Source organism: Octopus bimaculoides, chromosome 5 (assembly GCF_046866305.1).
Source record: "Octopus bimaculoides isolate indiv1 chromosome 5, ASM4686630v1, whole genome shotgun sequence".
Classification (NCBI taxonomy): Eukaryota; Metazoa; Mollusca; class Cephalopoda; order Octopoda; family Octopodidae; genus Octopus; species Octopus bimaculoides.
Genome location: NC_142932.1, coordinates 93475733 through 93493394, shown reverse-complemented (window position 1 = coordinate 93493394; position 17662 = coordinate 93475733). Strand labels below are relative to the sequence as shown.

At 36.6% G+C, this 17662-nt stretch overlaps 1 protein-coding gene across 1 annotated transcript in view; it reads left to right on the top strand.

Annotated features, from left to right (window-relative positions):
* LOC106871303 (persulfide dioxygenase ETHE1, mitochondrial) overlaps positions 1-17662 on the top strand; it is a 26364-nt gene that overhangs the window by 4140 nt on the left and 4562 nt on the right. Inside the window, exons 2-4 of the mRNA XM_014917687.3 lie at positions 13259-13403; positions 14444-14629; positions 16715-16807. Coding sequence (XP_014773173.1) covers positions 13259-13403; positions 14444-14629; positions 16715-16807 — 424 coding nt within the window. The remainder of the gene's footprint in view (positions 1-13258; positions 13404-14443; positions 14630-16714; positions 16808-17662) is intronic.

Sequence of the window (17662 nt, the reverse complement as noted above, 5' to 3'; positions counted from 1 at the left end):
TAATAATAATAAAATAAATGTCAGTCTAATTCATTTTTAGTTTATAGAGAGGACTGTTAACTCAGCATAAATGTAATATAATTTGGCAATCGTATACAAAAGTTAAGAACTCATCTTTCTATATATTACATTTATGCTGAGTTTACAGTCCTCTCTATAAACTAAAAATGAATTAGACTGACATTTATTTTATTTTGAACCAGACCAGTTGAAGACACATGAGATGTCAAAATATTGTCGTTGTTCAAAGGACCAATAAATAAGTTACTTTCGAGTTGCGCTTTTTGTCATTACGTCAGCTATGTTTACCTTAGTGATGGAATTTGGCAATCGTATACAAAAGTTAAGGACTCATCTTTCTATATAATAATAATAATAATAATAATAATAATAATAATAACACTAGTTTCTAACATGACCACTTGGCTAAAAATTTATGAAGGGAGGAATATTTGACTATAAAACTACCTGTATTTGACTGGTATTTATTTTATTAGTCCCTGGATAATGAAGTGTGTAGTTGAGTTCAGCAGTATTTGAACTTGGGATATGATGTAACTAATTATGGCTGGCACTGTACTGATTTTGTCGCTTAGAGCTCTCTTCCATAAAAATAGAACAAAAAGAAACGTGTATTATAATCACATGGTCCGGGTTCAGTCCCACTGCATGGCATCTTGGGCAAGTGTCTTCTACTATAGCCTCGGGCCGACCAAAGCTTTGTGAGTGGATTTGGTAGACGGAAACTGAAAGAAGCCCGTCGTATATATGTATATATATATATATATATATATATAAGTATGTGTGTTTGTCCCCCCAACATCGCTTGGCAACCGATGCTGGTGTGTTTATGTCCCTGTAACTTAGCGGTTCGGCAAAAGAGACCGATAGAATAAGTACTAGGCTTCTAAAAGAATAAGTCCTGGGGTCGATTTGCTCGACTAAAGGCGGTGCTCCAGCATGACCACAGTCAAAAGAATGAAACAAGTAAAAAAGTAAGCGTAAAAGAGTATGTTATGTCCTGCTGGGAGGAACATCAAAGAGGCATTAAAACAATCAAAATTACAGAGATTTACAGATAGATAAAAGTGATGAAACTCCTATAACAATGTGTCCCTATTTTTAAACAGGCTGAGGAAATAAAAGAAAACAAAAAGGAATTGGACTTTAAAAATTGGCACTTGCCCAGATTACCCAACAATTACAGAAATTGGGTTTCCATGAGTGCATTTATACCCTCAGAAAAATTTTGGCCATATGAGGAAGAAATAACTAGATATTTCTTCTCACTCAATACACACACACACGCACACACACACATACATACACATGTATGGACATGTGCACAGATACAAACATGTAATTACATGATTACATGCTCTGGGAACATAGCCAAGACTGCAATTCAGTAGGATTTGAACAATGAGAACATACAACCTGCAAGTCCATAAAAATAACAACAACAATGCTCTGGCAAGTGCGGAAAATAATTTTGAACATGTTTGAGACTTATTAGACATCCTTAATGGAAGCATAACAATGTCATATGTTACTGAAGTATTTGTGAATGAATCACAAAGGAAATCTATAGAAATATATTTGCCAGTATACAAGTTGACATAGTATGTAGAGTAAATATTCAAACATTGTCACTACTTTTCCAAATCCTGTTGCATTTCACATGAAATTTTTGATCCTGTTAAGTTGTTTTGGTATATAAGTTAATCTACTTTTTTGGCTATAAATTTTGGTCTGAAAACTTCAACTTGTGTACCAAAAAAATATGGTGTCTGTATTAAAGGAGAGAAATTATTTAAAAATGAAAAAATTCTGATATAGATAAAGCTGTTTATTATGGTTGTAATAGTTACCTAACCATAATTTTTTCAAAATAAAATTATCATTAGCAGCTAAATCTCAGGTATTTATTTTGAAGAATACAGTAACTAATTAAAACTTCCTGCTAAATAGTGTAACTGAAAATCCACACAGACTCTATGAAAGCTGAGCATAGCAATCAGTAAAGTCTGAGACATTAAGAATGCTATTATAATATATACTCTTTTACTCTTTTACTTGTTTCAGTCATTTGACTGCGGCCATGCTGGAGCACTGCCTTTAGTCGAACAAATCAACCCCGGGTCTTATTCTTTGTAAGCCTAGTACTTATTCTATTGGTCTCTTTTGCCGAACCGCTAAGTGACGGGGACATAAACACACCAGCATCGGTTGTCAAGCAATGCTAGTGGGGACAAACACATACACATACATATATACGACGGGCTTCTTTCAGTTTCCGTCTACCAAATCCACTCACAAGGCTTTGGTTGGCCCGAGGCTATAGTAGAAGACACTTGCCCAAGATGCCACGCAGTGGGACTGAACCCGGAACCATGTGGTTGGTAAGCAAGCTACTTACCACACAGCCACTCCTGCGCCTATCTCAAAGAAAAAAAAAAATGAGGAAGAAAAACAGCTCTAAAAGGAATAATGATGACAGTTAGTTTAAAAGTTGTTATGGATTCAAAAGCATGTGTGATCACATAAAACAATGACCAATATCTCTTCAAGTGTTATTTGGCATAACTTAAGCTATATTTAACATGTCACACTGTTGTGTTTAATTTCATTTATTCATTCCCATTATTACTATTGTTTACCTCATTGCTATCATATCACCTGCCTTATCACTATCGTTTTCCTGCTTTCTTACAAGTAAACAATATTATGTTTCAGGTAGGTTTGTCAATCCTTGTAGACTTCATTTATGTCTAAGGTGCAGGCATTACTGTGTGGCACAGCCTATACTTGTACAGTTGTGAAGTTCACTTTTACAACCATGTGGTTTCAGGTTTGATCTGACTGTTGGTGTCTTCTGCTATAGCTCCAGGTCAAGCAGATAGCTTGTGAGCAAAATTGGTTGATGGAAACTATAAGATTGTTTCCATCTACTAATTTAGCTCACAAGTCATTACTTGTGTGTGTGTGTGTTTACTCTTTTATTTGTTTCAGTCATTTATTTGACTGTGGCCATGCTGGAGCACCACTTTTAATCGAACAAATCGACCCCAGGACTCGTTCTTTGTAAGCCTAGTACTTATTCTATCAGTCTCTTTTGCAGAACTGCTAAGTTATGGGGATGTAAATACACCAGCTTCGGTTGTCAAGTGATGGTGGTGGTGGCGGGACACACACACACACACACACACACACACACACACACACACACACACACACACACACACACACACACACACACACACACACATATGACTGGTTTCTTTCAGTTTCCCTCTACCAAATCCACTCACAAGGCTTTGTTGGCCCGAGGCTATAGCAGAAGACAATTGCTCAAGGTGCTACTGAGCCTGGAACCATGTGGTTGGTAAACAAGCTACTTACCACACAGCCAGTCCTGCACCTGCTTGTGTGTGCGATATACCCGCGCGGGGCAAGGGGTTAATCAAAGGGGGATGAGAAGAGATATATAGAGAGGGAGTGAAAACGACATAGACATAGTGAAATAGATAATCGGGAGAGACAGACAGATTAAAACAGAGAGGGAGTGAAATTGAAAGAGAACTTCTGCCACATTCCAGGGAGAAAAACTAGAAGTGGTTGATAGCTTCCGCTATCTTGGTGACCAAATTAGCAGTGGAGGTGGTTGCACTGAAAGCGTAGCTACTAGAATTAGAATAGCCTGGGCAAAGTTCAGAGAGCTCTTACCTCTGCTGGTGACAAAGGGTCTCTCTCTCAGAGTAAAACGCAGATTGTATGACGCATGTGTACGAACAGCCATGCTTCATGGCAGTGAAACATGGGCCGTGTCTGCTGAGGACATGCGTAGGCTCGCAAGGAATGAAGCCAGTATGCTCTGATGGATGTGTAATGTCAGTGTGCATACTAGACAGAGTATCAGTACCTTGAGAGAAAAGTTGAACTTACGAAGCATCAGTTGTGGTGTGCAAGAGAGACGATTGCGCTGGTATGGTCATGTAGTGAGAATGGATGAGGATAGCTGTGTGAAAAAGTGCCACACTCTAGCAGTTGAGGGAACCTGTGGAAGAGGTAGGCCCAGGAAGACCTGGGATGAGGTGGTGAGGCACGACCTTCGTACATTGGGCTTCACTGAGGCGATGACTTCTTACCGAGACCTTTGGAAATATGCTGTGCGTGAGAAGTCCCGGCAAGCCAAGTGAGACCTAAATCTATGGCCTCAGTCAGTCCACTTATGCGTACCTTCCTTCATTGGACACCAAACTCCACTTGCGAAGACCTGTTGAGACAAGTGAAATCGAAATCAAGTTAAATTGGACACTAAACTCTACTTGCGAAGGCCTGTTGAGGCAAGTGAAATCGAAATCGACTTAAATTGGACACTAAACTCCACTTGCAAAGACCTGTGGAGGCAAGTGAAATCGAAATCAAGTTAAATTGGAAACTAAACCCCACTTGCGAAGACCTGTTGAGGCAAGTGAAATAGAAATTCGAGTTAAGTTGGACACTAAACTCCACTTGCGAAGACCTGTTGAGGCAAGTGAAATCGAAATCGAGCTAAGTTAAATTCGACGACTGGCACCCATGCCAACGCCGTCTCCTTCATTGGACACGAAAGTGTCTTATGCTATAGCTCCAGGTTGACCAATGCCTTGTGAGTGAATTTGGTGAACAGAAACTGGAAGTGTATGTGTGTGTGTGTGTGTGTGTGTGTATGTATATATGTGTGTGTGTATATGTATATATGTGTGTGTGTGTGTATGTGTGTGTGTATGTATATATGTGTGTGTGTGTATATATATGTGTGTGTGTATATATATGTGTGTGTGTGTGTGTATATATATATGTGTGTGTGTGTGTGTATGTATATATATATGTGTGTGTGTGTGTGTGTATGTATATATATATGTGTGTGTGTGTGTGTGTTTACATCTGCAATCACTTGTACAAAAGTGCAATGGGTAGTGGTGTCAGTTTTCTTGTAAACAAATCTTCTGAGCACTTTTTGCCTTCAAAGCAATGTGAAATAAGTGATCCCTTACTTGAAAAACAAGTAAGAATTAGTCTCAGAAAGGGTATCTGACTGTAAAGCAATGCCTCGGATAGCATATTCATCCAGCTCTTGCAAGTATGGAAAAATGAAGGGTTTAGTTAATTAAATCACTGCATACTTCTCCTTTTGACGAACAGCTAAGTTACGGAGACATATACAAACCCACATTGTTGAGACAACCATGAATGCATGTATACACACACGCAAACACACACACACACACACACACACACACACACACACACACACACACACACACACACACACACATAGTGTGCACCATTCCTTAAATCACGTACACACTCATATAAATATTGTGTCTCAATGTTTGTCCTTAAGGCTGCAAGGAACATAAACCTTGATGTCCTTACTGTCTACAGTGCTGTGTGATTGGTGTGTAGTAATCTCAGATGGCTTGTTTATAAGTTGAGCTGAAATGACAGGGTAAATGTATGTATGTCAGGGTCACAATGCAGTGTGGTGACAGGAGACCAACCTTTTAATTTGTCACTCATCAGGTTAATGGTGTAACAAATCATCAAGCAGAAACTTTTCATTTCAAAGTAGAAATATTTTCGTTAGTGACATGTGTTGTTTACTTAATGCTGCTAATAAACTGGAGAAATATTTTATCTCTCTGTGAGAGATTAGTGGTATTTACATTGTACTGCTTGATAAATCATGTTTGCTTGCTTTATGGGTGTGAGTTCTTACAAATGAAAAATCAATCCATTTATTTGATTAAACATATTAACAATTGAGCTGTCATTGCTAACAGTAGCTTTGAAAATTTAAAATAGAACATTCACCCAAAAAGCATTTGGACATTAGAAGATATTCACTAATATGTGCTGAAGAGGTGGGTATGTCAAAAGGTTGAGAAAATGGTAGTGTGCTAAGAGTTGCTTGTTTTTAGTATTAAGTTAGTCCTCGTCATGGATGTTTCAGTCATGATCTTCCTATCTTTTTCTCTGGCTAATAATAATCCAGTCTGTCCCTTTTTCTTTTTAGCTCTATTTCCATTAGATTGAATAGCCATGCAGAGGTTCTCTCAGTAAAAGGTATCTGTGTAAGGGGAAAGACCACAGATTTAGTGGTGTGAGATATTATTAAGATATTGGATTTCTTTAAGCAAGATGACACGACTGACAGGAGCGCTTATATGCCATACTGCAGATCCATCCAACCTATTCTAGCATGGAAAAACAAATGTTCAAATTGTGGTGATGATATAAAAAAACCCAAAAAAACAATGAGCTTGGAATTAAGCTAGTGCCAACAGGTTTAGTACTAAACAAAAATTATGGTGCCATCGTCGACCACGTCAGCAATTTTGATTTTGATTTCACTTGCCTCAATAGGTCTTCACAAGCAAGGTTTATTGTACAATGAATGAGGGGTATTCATAAATGGGCTGGTTACACCCACTGGCATAGACCATAAGCTATGGTCTCACTTAGCTTATCGGGTTTTCTCAGGCACAGCATATCTCCAAAGGCCCTAGTCACTACTAGTCATTGCCTTGGTAAGGCCCAATGTTCGAAGGTTGTGCTTCACCACCTCATTGCAAGTTTTCCTGGGTCTACATCTTCCACAGGTTATATATATATATATATATATATATATATATATATATATACTAGCTTAAAAGCCATCCTATCAGGTGGCTATTAAGCTAGCTCCTGTTCAACCCAAGTTCAATCTCACTATGTGACACTTTGAACAAAAGTCTTCTTCTACAGATCTGGGCTAAACCCAGGCCTTGTGAGTGGATTTGGTAGACAGAAACTGAAAGAAGCCTGTCATGTGAGTGTGTATGTGTGTGTGTGTGTGTGTGTGTGTGTGTGTGTGTATACATAGATACATATATGTATATATATATATATATGTATGTATATATGTGTACACAAACACACATAAATACATACACATATAGACATACACATGCGCACACACATATACATAGACACACACACACACACACACACACACACACACACACACACATTTGTGTATTTGTCTTTGTATTTGTCCTAAACCACCACTTGACAATTATTGTTGGTTTGCTTATGTCCCCATAACTTAGCATTTCAGCATAAGAGACCAATAGAATAAGTACCAGGCTTAACAAAGATAAGTAATGGGATTGATTCATTCGACTTAGAAAAAAAAAAAAAACCCATTCAAGGTAGTGCTCCAGCATGGCCATTACCCAACGACTGAAATAAGTTAAAGATAAATTGACAAATATCCTGCAAGTAAAACAGAACAATGTTAGAAACTATGGCTCTAAATCCTGAGAGAAAAGATTGTATCAGACCTTCAATGAGCTTCACTCATACTTTGTACCTTTCCTCATGATTCAGACGTCTACCATTCTTTTGTTGGTAAACACTTCCTTTATTGTTTATATTCCAATTAAGGTCCCAGTAACTTATAATCATCATCATCGTCATCAATTAATATTCACTTTTCCATGCTTCTAAGGGCTAGACAATCTGTTGAGGCGGATTTTCTATATCTGATGCTCTTCCTGTTGCCAATCCTCACCTATTTCTGAGCAAGCTAATATTTCCCTTTAGCCAGATATGTTTTCCATGGAAGACTAAAAGCGAACATCACTTTTATGATGGTGATTCTCATTTAGAACTATGTGAATGTGTATGCACATGTTCGTTAACATTTCTTAGATTGATGAAATCTATGAAATATGTTATCCTTTATTTGGAGAAGGAAATAAGGGCTTTTGCCAGAAGGGGCAAGCATGGAAAAATGAACTGATACAAAAGAACTATCTATCTATCTATCTATCTATCTATCTATCTATCTACTTATCTACCTATCTATCTATCTATCTATCCATCCATCCATCTATCTATCTATCTACAGAGAGAGAGAGAGAGAGAGGTATATAGATAGATATATATGTTATGTGAATGATGTTTTGTAAACAAAAGAGTTTAATATTTAATTTCATATAAATATTTATATATGTATGTGTGAAACTACAGTTCACCTGTCACTCAACTCACTCCAACTGTCACTCATATCAATCTGTTTATTGTTTTAGTCTTCTACCAGCGTGACTGATGAGACACATTGTGTTTTATTATATGTGACATACACATATGCACACAGTGGGCTTCTTTCAGTTTCTATCAGCCAAATCCACTTACAAGGCTTTGGCTGATACTGGCTCACAGTAGAAGACACTTGCCCAAGGTGATGTCCTGTGAGACTGAACTTGAAACCACATGGCTGGGAAGCAAATTTCATACTGATTTGAATTAATTTTTTTATAATTGAATAGATTCTTATTTACATGAAAGGTAGAAGTGTTGGATGTTATTCCAATCTCTATTTGTTTTATGAGTTTTGTAACATATTACAAATAAATTGGTTAATGAGCTTTAGAAACCTCATCTATCATGATTGCCTGTTTCTGTTTTGTGATGACAATTTCTATCATCAAACTAAAAATTAGCTCCTTTAACATGTCATCCAATATATTTTCCTTTTCAGCCAACACATTTAGACATTTTATTTCTTTTTCTTTTTTTTTTCATTCTTTTACTTGTTTCATTTGACTGTGGCCATGCTGGAGCACTACCATTTTAGTCGAAAAAATCGACCTCGGAACTTATTTTTTTATGTCTAGCACTTACTCTATTAGTCTCAGTTCTTCTCTAGTTCTGGTAGTGATTCAGCTATATGAGCAAGGTCATCAGCATAGAGGCTGCCCTGGGAGCTCCTCTCTTAAATTTCTTTATTGCCTAGAGGATTATGATAAACAAGAGCACCGATCCTTGGTGGACCCCTACTTGTACCCTGAATTGTTTGCTGTACTCATTGCCCCCTCACCTTACTGGTAGCGTCCCTGTACAGCTTTCACCAATTACTTGTCTATCCCTAGTTTCCATATTGTCTACCAGATAAGGGATCAGGAGACCCTGTCAAAAGCTTTCTCCAAGTCAACAAAAGCCAAGTATAGAGATTCATCTTTGGCTAGATATTTCTCCTGCAGTTGCCTTACCAGAAATATAGCATCAGTGGTGCTTCTACCTGATACAAAACCAAACTGCATCTCATCTAGACTAACTCTCTCCCTAATTAGTTGGGCTATGACTCTCTCTAACTCTTATCACCTGATTCAATAATTTGATACCTCTAATTATTTCTATCCAAGCCATCACCTACCTTGGTGCTGTTATACCTGTCATTGGGTATGACTCCTTCGTGAACCACCTGATTTACAATATGGGTGACTGGACCGTAATCCACACCACCAGATATTTTATGCATCTCAGCAGCGATTCCTGATGGGCCGGGGGTTTTCCCTGTCTTCATATCCTTTGCTTTATCTACCAGAGTAGTGTTGATTTGGGTAGTTGGTCCCTCAATTGGATCAATAGACTCCCCTCCTCCCATTCATTCTCCATGTTCAATATATATGCACATGTGCATGTGTGTGTATATGCATATATATATATATATATATAAATAAATAGCTATGGTATATTCTGTTAAGAACGTAGTAGAATACAGTATAAAGCTCGCCCACCTTCAGATTTACCTTGTGCTATCCAGTAGTATTATATGTACTTCCAGGTTTGCATTTGGGAATCTGTCATGTGTGAACAGATAATTGAAAAAAATTGGAGTCACTACAATAGTTTCCATGCAATGAAATTCTCCAGGTGTGTAGGTACTTGATGATGCAACTGTTTCCACTGTCTTATGAGATCTGGTTGTATTTCCTTAGGCGATATGTAAATATTGTCTCTGTAAGTTTAAAATCCTCAGCTTCAAGAATATAAGTAGATAAGGATAAAATATCCAAGCAGGTACCATATGAGCACTTAGTTATCATCCTGGCTCAGGCTAACTGCATAGAGTTGTAAGGAGCACCTAGAGTTACTTGGGGTTAGTAATCCCACTGTAATTCATCCAATATGTAAATCTTGTGTTTGCTTCTTTGGATGAAGAGTATTTTATTCAATATATATACAAAACAATTACAATGAATATGGAGATTAATATATTTGCATATTTTTTATTTCAAAATTGACTGTAGAAATAAAAAAAAAAAATGCAGATGCATTAATCTCCATGTTCATTGTAATTGTCATATGTGTGTGTGTGTATATATATATATATATATATATATATATATATATATATACATATATATTTATTTATTTATTTATATAAGGGCATTACTATACAAGAATGCCTCGCGCTAAGAGGGACTCTAAGGTCAAACTACCATAATAAACACATTTTTACCGAACGCGAGGAAATGCAACTCTCAAAGCTAGCCCCTTAAAAATGTGTTTATTATGTTAGTTTGACCTTAGAGTCCCTCTTAGCGTGAGGCATTCTTGTACAGTAATGCCCTTATATAAATAAATATATTTTGGGGAATAAATGATGGATTTTTCCCTTATGAGGTTTTTTTCACGCTAGCTACTTCATAAATTCTTATAAAAGAATTCATCCTAATATTGAAGTGTATATATATATATATATATATATATATATATATATATTCATTCCAAGTTGAGGGATAAGAAAGAATCTTATATCCTAATTCTTTATTTTCCAGTCACTTTCTAATCACTGAGAGGTAATATTTATACCCTCTTAAACGTGGATGCGTTGTTAGAACAGACTATACTGCAGTAAATATCATAAGAGAAACTCTTGTATTGGCTTTTGTGCAAAATTCATTCTTGTTTATTTCACCTGTCACCATTTTCATTTATTCCTGACTGCTCATATTTCTATAATGTTGTTGGTATTCACATCATGTTTTTTTCAGACATAAAATTTTGTTGACCTCTCTCACAGATTATAAGCAAGGTCATACCATTTTATCTAACCATGCATGTCTTAGGTAGATGTAGGTTTATAGTGGTGATAGAATAACTTTTTTTGCAAAGCAATGTTTTGTGCTGTTTAATTTCTGTTTATTATCAGCAGATATATTTATCATGTTTATGTTGATGTGCTAAGAGATTGTCTTAGTAACTCGCATATTATATACTGTGTGAAGTATTGTTTTGGGAATTGAATTTCAGTTCTAGGAATGGCAAATACATAAACGTATCAAGTACATTAACATGGCAGATGCATAAACTTGCTAATGAGTGCATAAACATGGTAGTGAGCACATAAATAGGGTGGCAGACACATAATCACTGTGAAACCATAATCATGGTGTATACATAAACACAACAAACCTCAAGTCATTGAGGAAGCCTCTATGTGGTTGCTCAGCCTACAAGAATAGCAGCAAAATCCTTTTCAAATCACAGCTTAGTTTTCTCTATGCCATGAGGTTACATCACAATCTCTCCATCCAGCCCCGTTTTCTGCCACTGTCCTGATCTCATTCCAGCTTCTCCACCTTTCTCATCTTTCCTTGTCAATGATCCTTTACTATGTGGTTTTAGGGTGCCCTGCTGCTCTTTTCTCCTCAGTCTTCCACTTTAGTGCCACCATGCAATCACTTTCTTCATCTTGTCTGAAGATGTCTGATCTATTTCTAGCATTTGCATACTTACCATCTAAAAAAATAGACATTATAGTCCTAGACATACTATGGGTAACAAGATACACTTCTGAAGAAAATCAAAAGACCGCATGATTACTGTAATCATACGTTTGATCATGGATTTACTCAATCAGGGTTGGCCCATGGTTAAACAACAATATCTAAAATGTGATAGCTGGGGATGAATGGTACTAAAACTACTGGAATCACAGTATTATAGAAAATAGAGAAAATTAAGTTAACAGATTATAAAGGTATTCTATCAGTACTTTATTGTTGTTAGGTAACTAATTTTTAAACTTCACCTGTGGTCAAATCTTCTAATCTAAAAGCATAACAAATTCCTTGGTTCCCTTAATAACACTCTCCTGGTAAATAATATCAGCTGAACATGGGTATGTGTTTTTTTAAAGAGACAAAGTGAATAAATAATCTAGAACTAATATATTATGATGAGAAAGCTAATCTAAAATGTATCTGAATAATAACATAGCATATTTTCCAGCATACAAACTAACATGGCATAAGGTGTAAACATTCAAATATCATTATTTCCAAATCCTGCTGTAGTTTTAGACAGAATTTTTTGTCCCTCAATGTCATCTTGGTGCATAAGTCATCCCTATATTTTCTTGTCCTAAAAACTTGACTTGTATGCTGGAAAATATTGTATTTGAGTGGTTTATGAGCAGGCTTTTAGGCCACAGCTGGCCACTGTTTTGTGTTAGTGTCATGGTTGTGTATAAAGAATTTTAGTTCATTTCACACCTATGTGGTTCTATGTTTGATTCCACCGTGTGATATTTTTAGAATCTTAAAATATAGCTTCATGCTCATCAATACCTTGTCAGTATAATTTCATAAATCAAAACTCTGTGGAAATTTGTGTGTGTGTGTGTGTGTGTGTGTGTGTGTACTTTTTGCTACTGCATATTGGTGAAAGTTGTGAAGACCAGCAAGAAAACTGATAAAATAGTGTGTTTGAACAAAGATGATATTTGTTCTGCCTGAGTTGTACAGATGTCTCCTATTCACTGACAACATCATAAATGTAGTAAAGCAGTGATCATCTCATTGGAGACTTGTAACCAATAACACTTCTCTTCACAAAATGAAATATAAAATAATTGGAAAAATAAAATAGCCATGTCAAACTTAACTTATATATACCATTGTGAAGCAAGATACTGTTGTTTTCAGCCAAGATAAAATCTCTTATAGACATGCTATATCAAAAATACAATATATGTATTGGAGAAAGACCAAAAAAAAAAAAAAAAAAAACCATCTTGGCAGTGGCTTATGAGGACACCAGATGCATTTCAGCCTTCTTAGGCCTTGGTGTGTACTTGCAGTCATGCCGAGACAAAACTTGTTGCCTCTGATATGTAGAAAACAGGGAATAATACACATATATTTTATTCAGCCTGCGGCTATTCACAATGTCAGTGAATCTGTTATATTTTTTATTCATTTAAGGCTGCTTCAATTGCAAACACTGGATTTTTTTAGAAAAATAAGTTTTACTTGCTAGAAAGAGACAGTTGTCTTTAATGACCATATCACCATTTTGAGCATAATTCTTATGTGATTTTTTTTTTCTTTTTATATGGTTTGATAGCAATTAGTATAATGTTTCTCTTCTTTTTCAGCTGCTTGACTACCGTTCTTATACATACTCCTACATCCTTGCTGATGCTTCTAGCAAAGAAGGTGTTCTTATTGATCCTGTTTTGGACAATGTCAACCGAGACCTTCAAATCATAAAAGACTTAGGAATTAATCTTACAATTGTTGGTAAGATGCTAAATTAATCTTACGATTGTTGGTAAGATGCTAAGTGTGTGTGTGTGTGTGTGTGTGTGTGTGCATGCGTGTTTGTTTGCGTAAATTTCTGTTGCTGTTTGGTGTCAAGAGAGTTTGTTGAATTCCTGTTATCAGCAGCTGTAAAAGAAGAATTATCTTTGAGTTATTTATTTCCAGACAAAAGGGTAATCTGTAAAGAAGCATGCAACAAAGAATATCTTGAATCTACTTTATTATTCACTCTTCTCACACTCCACTGTTACACTAAACATTATGCCCTATTTTCACAGCACTTTTAAGTCTTCTGCTTTTTCTAAACAATCAACAAAAACAAGAGATGCCAACTACAACAATCTGTTATAACCATTCCACTCCACCATTATTCCATTATTCCAGTATAGCAAGATTTCTAGGTTAATCAAAACTAAGACTATAGCTTTTATAACAATACAGCAACAATGGGGATGCACTAGATGGTTGCTTGCCCTGTTAGACAAAGTAGCCAAATGTCCTCAAATTACACCCTGCTACCTTTAAAAACAAAATGGGCAAGAAAAGGAGTGGGGATAATGTATTTCAACGTACACTATACCTGAAAAAAAAAAGATGAGATGGTCATGGCTGGGATGCCTTTGATCATAAATCTGTTTGATCAAGATTGATTTGGAGGTTTAACCAACAACAGTTGCCATTGAATGTCACAGAGGTAATCATCCTAGCTGCTAAAAAGAATTCAAGTGTGTGTATGATGGGCTTTTTTCATGTCTACCAAATCCAAATCCACTCACAAGGCTTTGGTTGGCTTAGGGCTGTAGTTGCTCAAAGTGTCACACAATGGGACTAAAAAAGAGACCATGTGGTTGGGAACCCAACTTCTTACCACATAACCATGTCTGTGTCTGACACATGATGTATATTCATATTTGGAATTATGAGAAGTTAGATTTGGACTTAAATTTACTGTGTTAATGCTTTATTAAAAACAGAATCTAGTGTTTACATGATTCTTAATCAAATTATTTTTTTTGCAGTCAACACCCATGTCCATGCTGACCACATAACTGGATCAGGCCTTCTGAAACAAAGTCTACCAAATTGCAAAAGCTATACTTCTATCCAGTCTGGTGCAGTGGCTGATAGAAAGTTTGATCATGGCAACCATTTAACATTTGGAAAATATGCTCTTGAATGTCGTAGTACTCCTGGACACACAAACGGTAATTGTTTTAATAGTAAGGTTTCAAGATTCTGTTGTCAGTCGTATTATCTCTTTCAGTCTGTCTCTCTGCTTCTTTCTCTCTTTGTCAGAAGTGTACGCATATTTGCAGAAATATTTATTTTTCATTATTATCTTTTAAGAATGTTGGATTTGCAGAATTTTTAGAATGTTGGACAAAGATACCTTACAGTATCTCTTGTCTCTTTGCATTCTGAGTTCAAATCCCATTGAGGTCAACTTTGCCCAATATCCACCCTCAGGTCATAGAATACCAGTACCAATGAAGTACTAGGATCAATTTAATCTACTAACCCTTCCCCATAAAATTATCAGCCATGTGCCTAATTTAGAAACAATTATGCTTATAATTGCTAAATATCAAGTTACCTTTAATTTTCCACTATTTATTTTTGCATTTTTGGATCTCTGCTTTGTAGCTGTCTTGTGTGTGTTTGTTACTGTGTGACTTTGCATTGTTACCAAGCTTGTGGTTCAACTTGCCAAGGTCAGTGGAAAAAAAGCAAGGGTAAAAAGTAAAGAAAAAGTAAATTTGATGTCAGGAAGGGAATTCGGTCATAGAAGTTACCTCTCACCCATACCAGCATGGAAAAAAAAAAACATATGTAAATAAAATTATATCATCATCATCATCATCATCCTCATCATTTAATGTACATTTTCTGTGCTGGCATGGGTCGGATTGTTTCATAGGAGTTGGCCAGCTGCAGAGCTGCTCAGGCTCCGATTGTTTGTTTTGGTATGGTTTCTATGGTGGGATGCCCTTCCTAATGCCTACCACTTTACAGAGTATAACGTGTGCTTTTTATATGGCATTGACATGGGTGTTTTATATGTAGCACTGACTGACATGGGTGCTTTATACATGGTCCCAGCACAGGCACTTTATATGTGGCACCAGCACGGGTACTTTATATGTGGCACCAGCATGGGTACTTTATATGTGGCACCAGCATGGGCACTTTATATGTGGCACTAGCATGAGCACTTTATATGTGACACCAGCGTGGGCACTTTATATGTGGCACCAGCATAGACACTTTATATGTGGCACCAGCATGGGCTTTTTATATGTGGAACCAGCATGGGCACTTTATATGTGGAACCAGCATGGGCACTTTATATGTGACATCAGCACGGGCACTTTATATGTGACATCAGCACGGGCACTTTATATGTGACACCAGCACGGGCACTTTATATGTGACATCAGCACGGGCACTTTATATGTGACACCAGCACGGGCACTTTATATGTGACACCAGCACGGGCACTTTATATGTGACACCAGCATGGGCACTTTATATGTGGCACCAGCATGGGCACTTTATATGTGGCACCAGCATGGGCACTTTATATGTGACACCAGCATGGGCATTTTATGTGACACCAGCACGGGTGCTTTTTATGTGACTCCAAAGCGGGTGCTTTTTACGTGGCACTAGCACCTGCAAGCTTGCATAGCACCAGCATTCACAAGCATAATTAGGGTGGCAAACTGGCAGAATTATTAGAGTCTCAGACAAAATTCCTAGCATTGTTTCTTCTGACTCTTTACAGTCTGAGTTCAACTTAGCCTGTCATCCCTCCAGGGTCAATAAAATAAAGTACCAGTCAAGTACTGGGGTTGATTAAACTGACTTGCTCCATCTCAGAATTGCCATCTCTGTGCCAGACTTCGAAAGAATTATTTTAGGCTTATCTCCCAATAACATTTTATGCAATATTGCATTTCTAAATAGCATTAACTCCTTTACATTTACATTATTCTTTCAAAAGTAATGCTTATTTATTCACATTATTTTCAATGAATCATGCATTATCTTATAGCTATGAGATTTTAATGAGGTAACTGTTAAATTTTAGAATGATATTTTAGGGTTGGTGTGCGAGGTCAGATCGGGCCAGTTTGAACATAAAACAGGATATGAATCGATTTAAATTCCAAAGGAGTAAACAAATACTTCCATAATATTGAACGCTTGATTTTAAATTTTAAACTTCCAACTCTACAAACATTTCTGTTTATATTTTCTTTTTTTAACTGCTTTCTCTATTTTTGTAGGATGTTACTCATTTGTCTGGCATGAAAACAGTATGGTATTTACTGGAGATGCTGTCTTAATTCGTGGTTGTGGACGAACAGATTTTCAGCAAGGTAATCGAGTTATTCTACACTTAATAACAGTAAAATGTTAACAAAGGTTTGTTTCACATATTTTCATCCTAAATATTTATCAATGTCATGATGACCTCAATAACTGAAGTAAAGATACAAATTGTTTTGTTGTTAATTACATGTTTGTTGTTGTTCCTTCTTTTAAACCTGTCAGAATCATTAGTGTTGAACAAAATGACTTGTGGTAATTCTTCCAGCTCTTTACATTCTGAGTTCAAATCCTGCTGAGATCAACTTCGCCTTTTGTCTTTTGGAGTCAATAATACAGTAGTAGTTAGTAACCTAACCCTTCCTCCCAAATTTTAGGCCTTACACCTGCTGTATTACAAGCAATTATTTTTGCTGTCAAAGAACGGCAGATAAAAAGAGTGTCAGAAAATATATATTCTGGTGTTTTAGTGACGAGTTTAAATATCACCAAACTTTCCAGAAATTATTGTGGAAAAAAAGAAAAAGAAAAAAAATCAAGTGAATAAGTGCCACTTATTCTGTTGTTTCAATGCTAGACACTGGGGCTTTGCACCAGTATAACTGAAACCATGGTTTATAAAGGAACCATTTTCAGAGATATACAACTCAAGAGTTTAATCAGTATCAAAATCAGTAAAGTGTGAATATAAATAATGTCTTTGCAGTTCAATACTTCATGTCGGAGTTGTTGGCACTCCGTCGCTAACAACGTTGAGGGTTCCAGTTGATCCGATCAATGGAACAGTCTGCTCGTGAAATTAACGTGCAAGTGGCTGAGCGTGTACCCTTAACGTAGTTCTCGGGGATATTCAGCGTGACACAGTGTGACAAGGCCGACCTTTTGAATTACAGGTAAAACAGAAA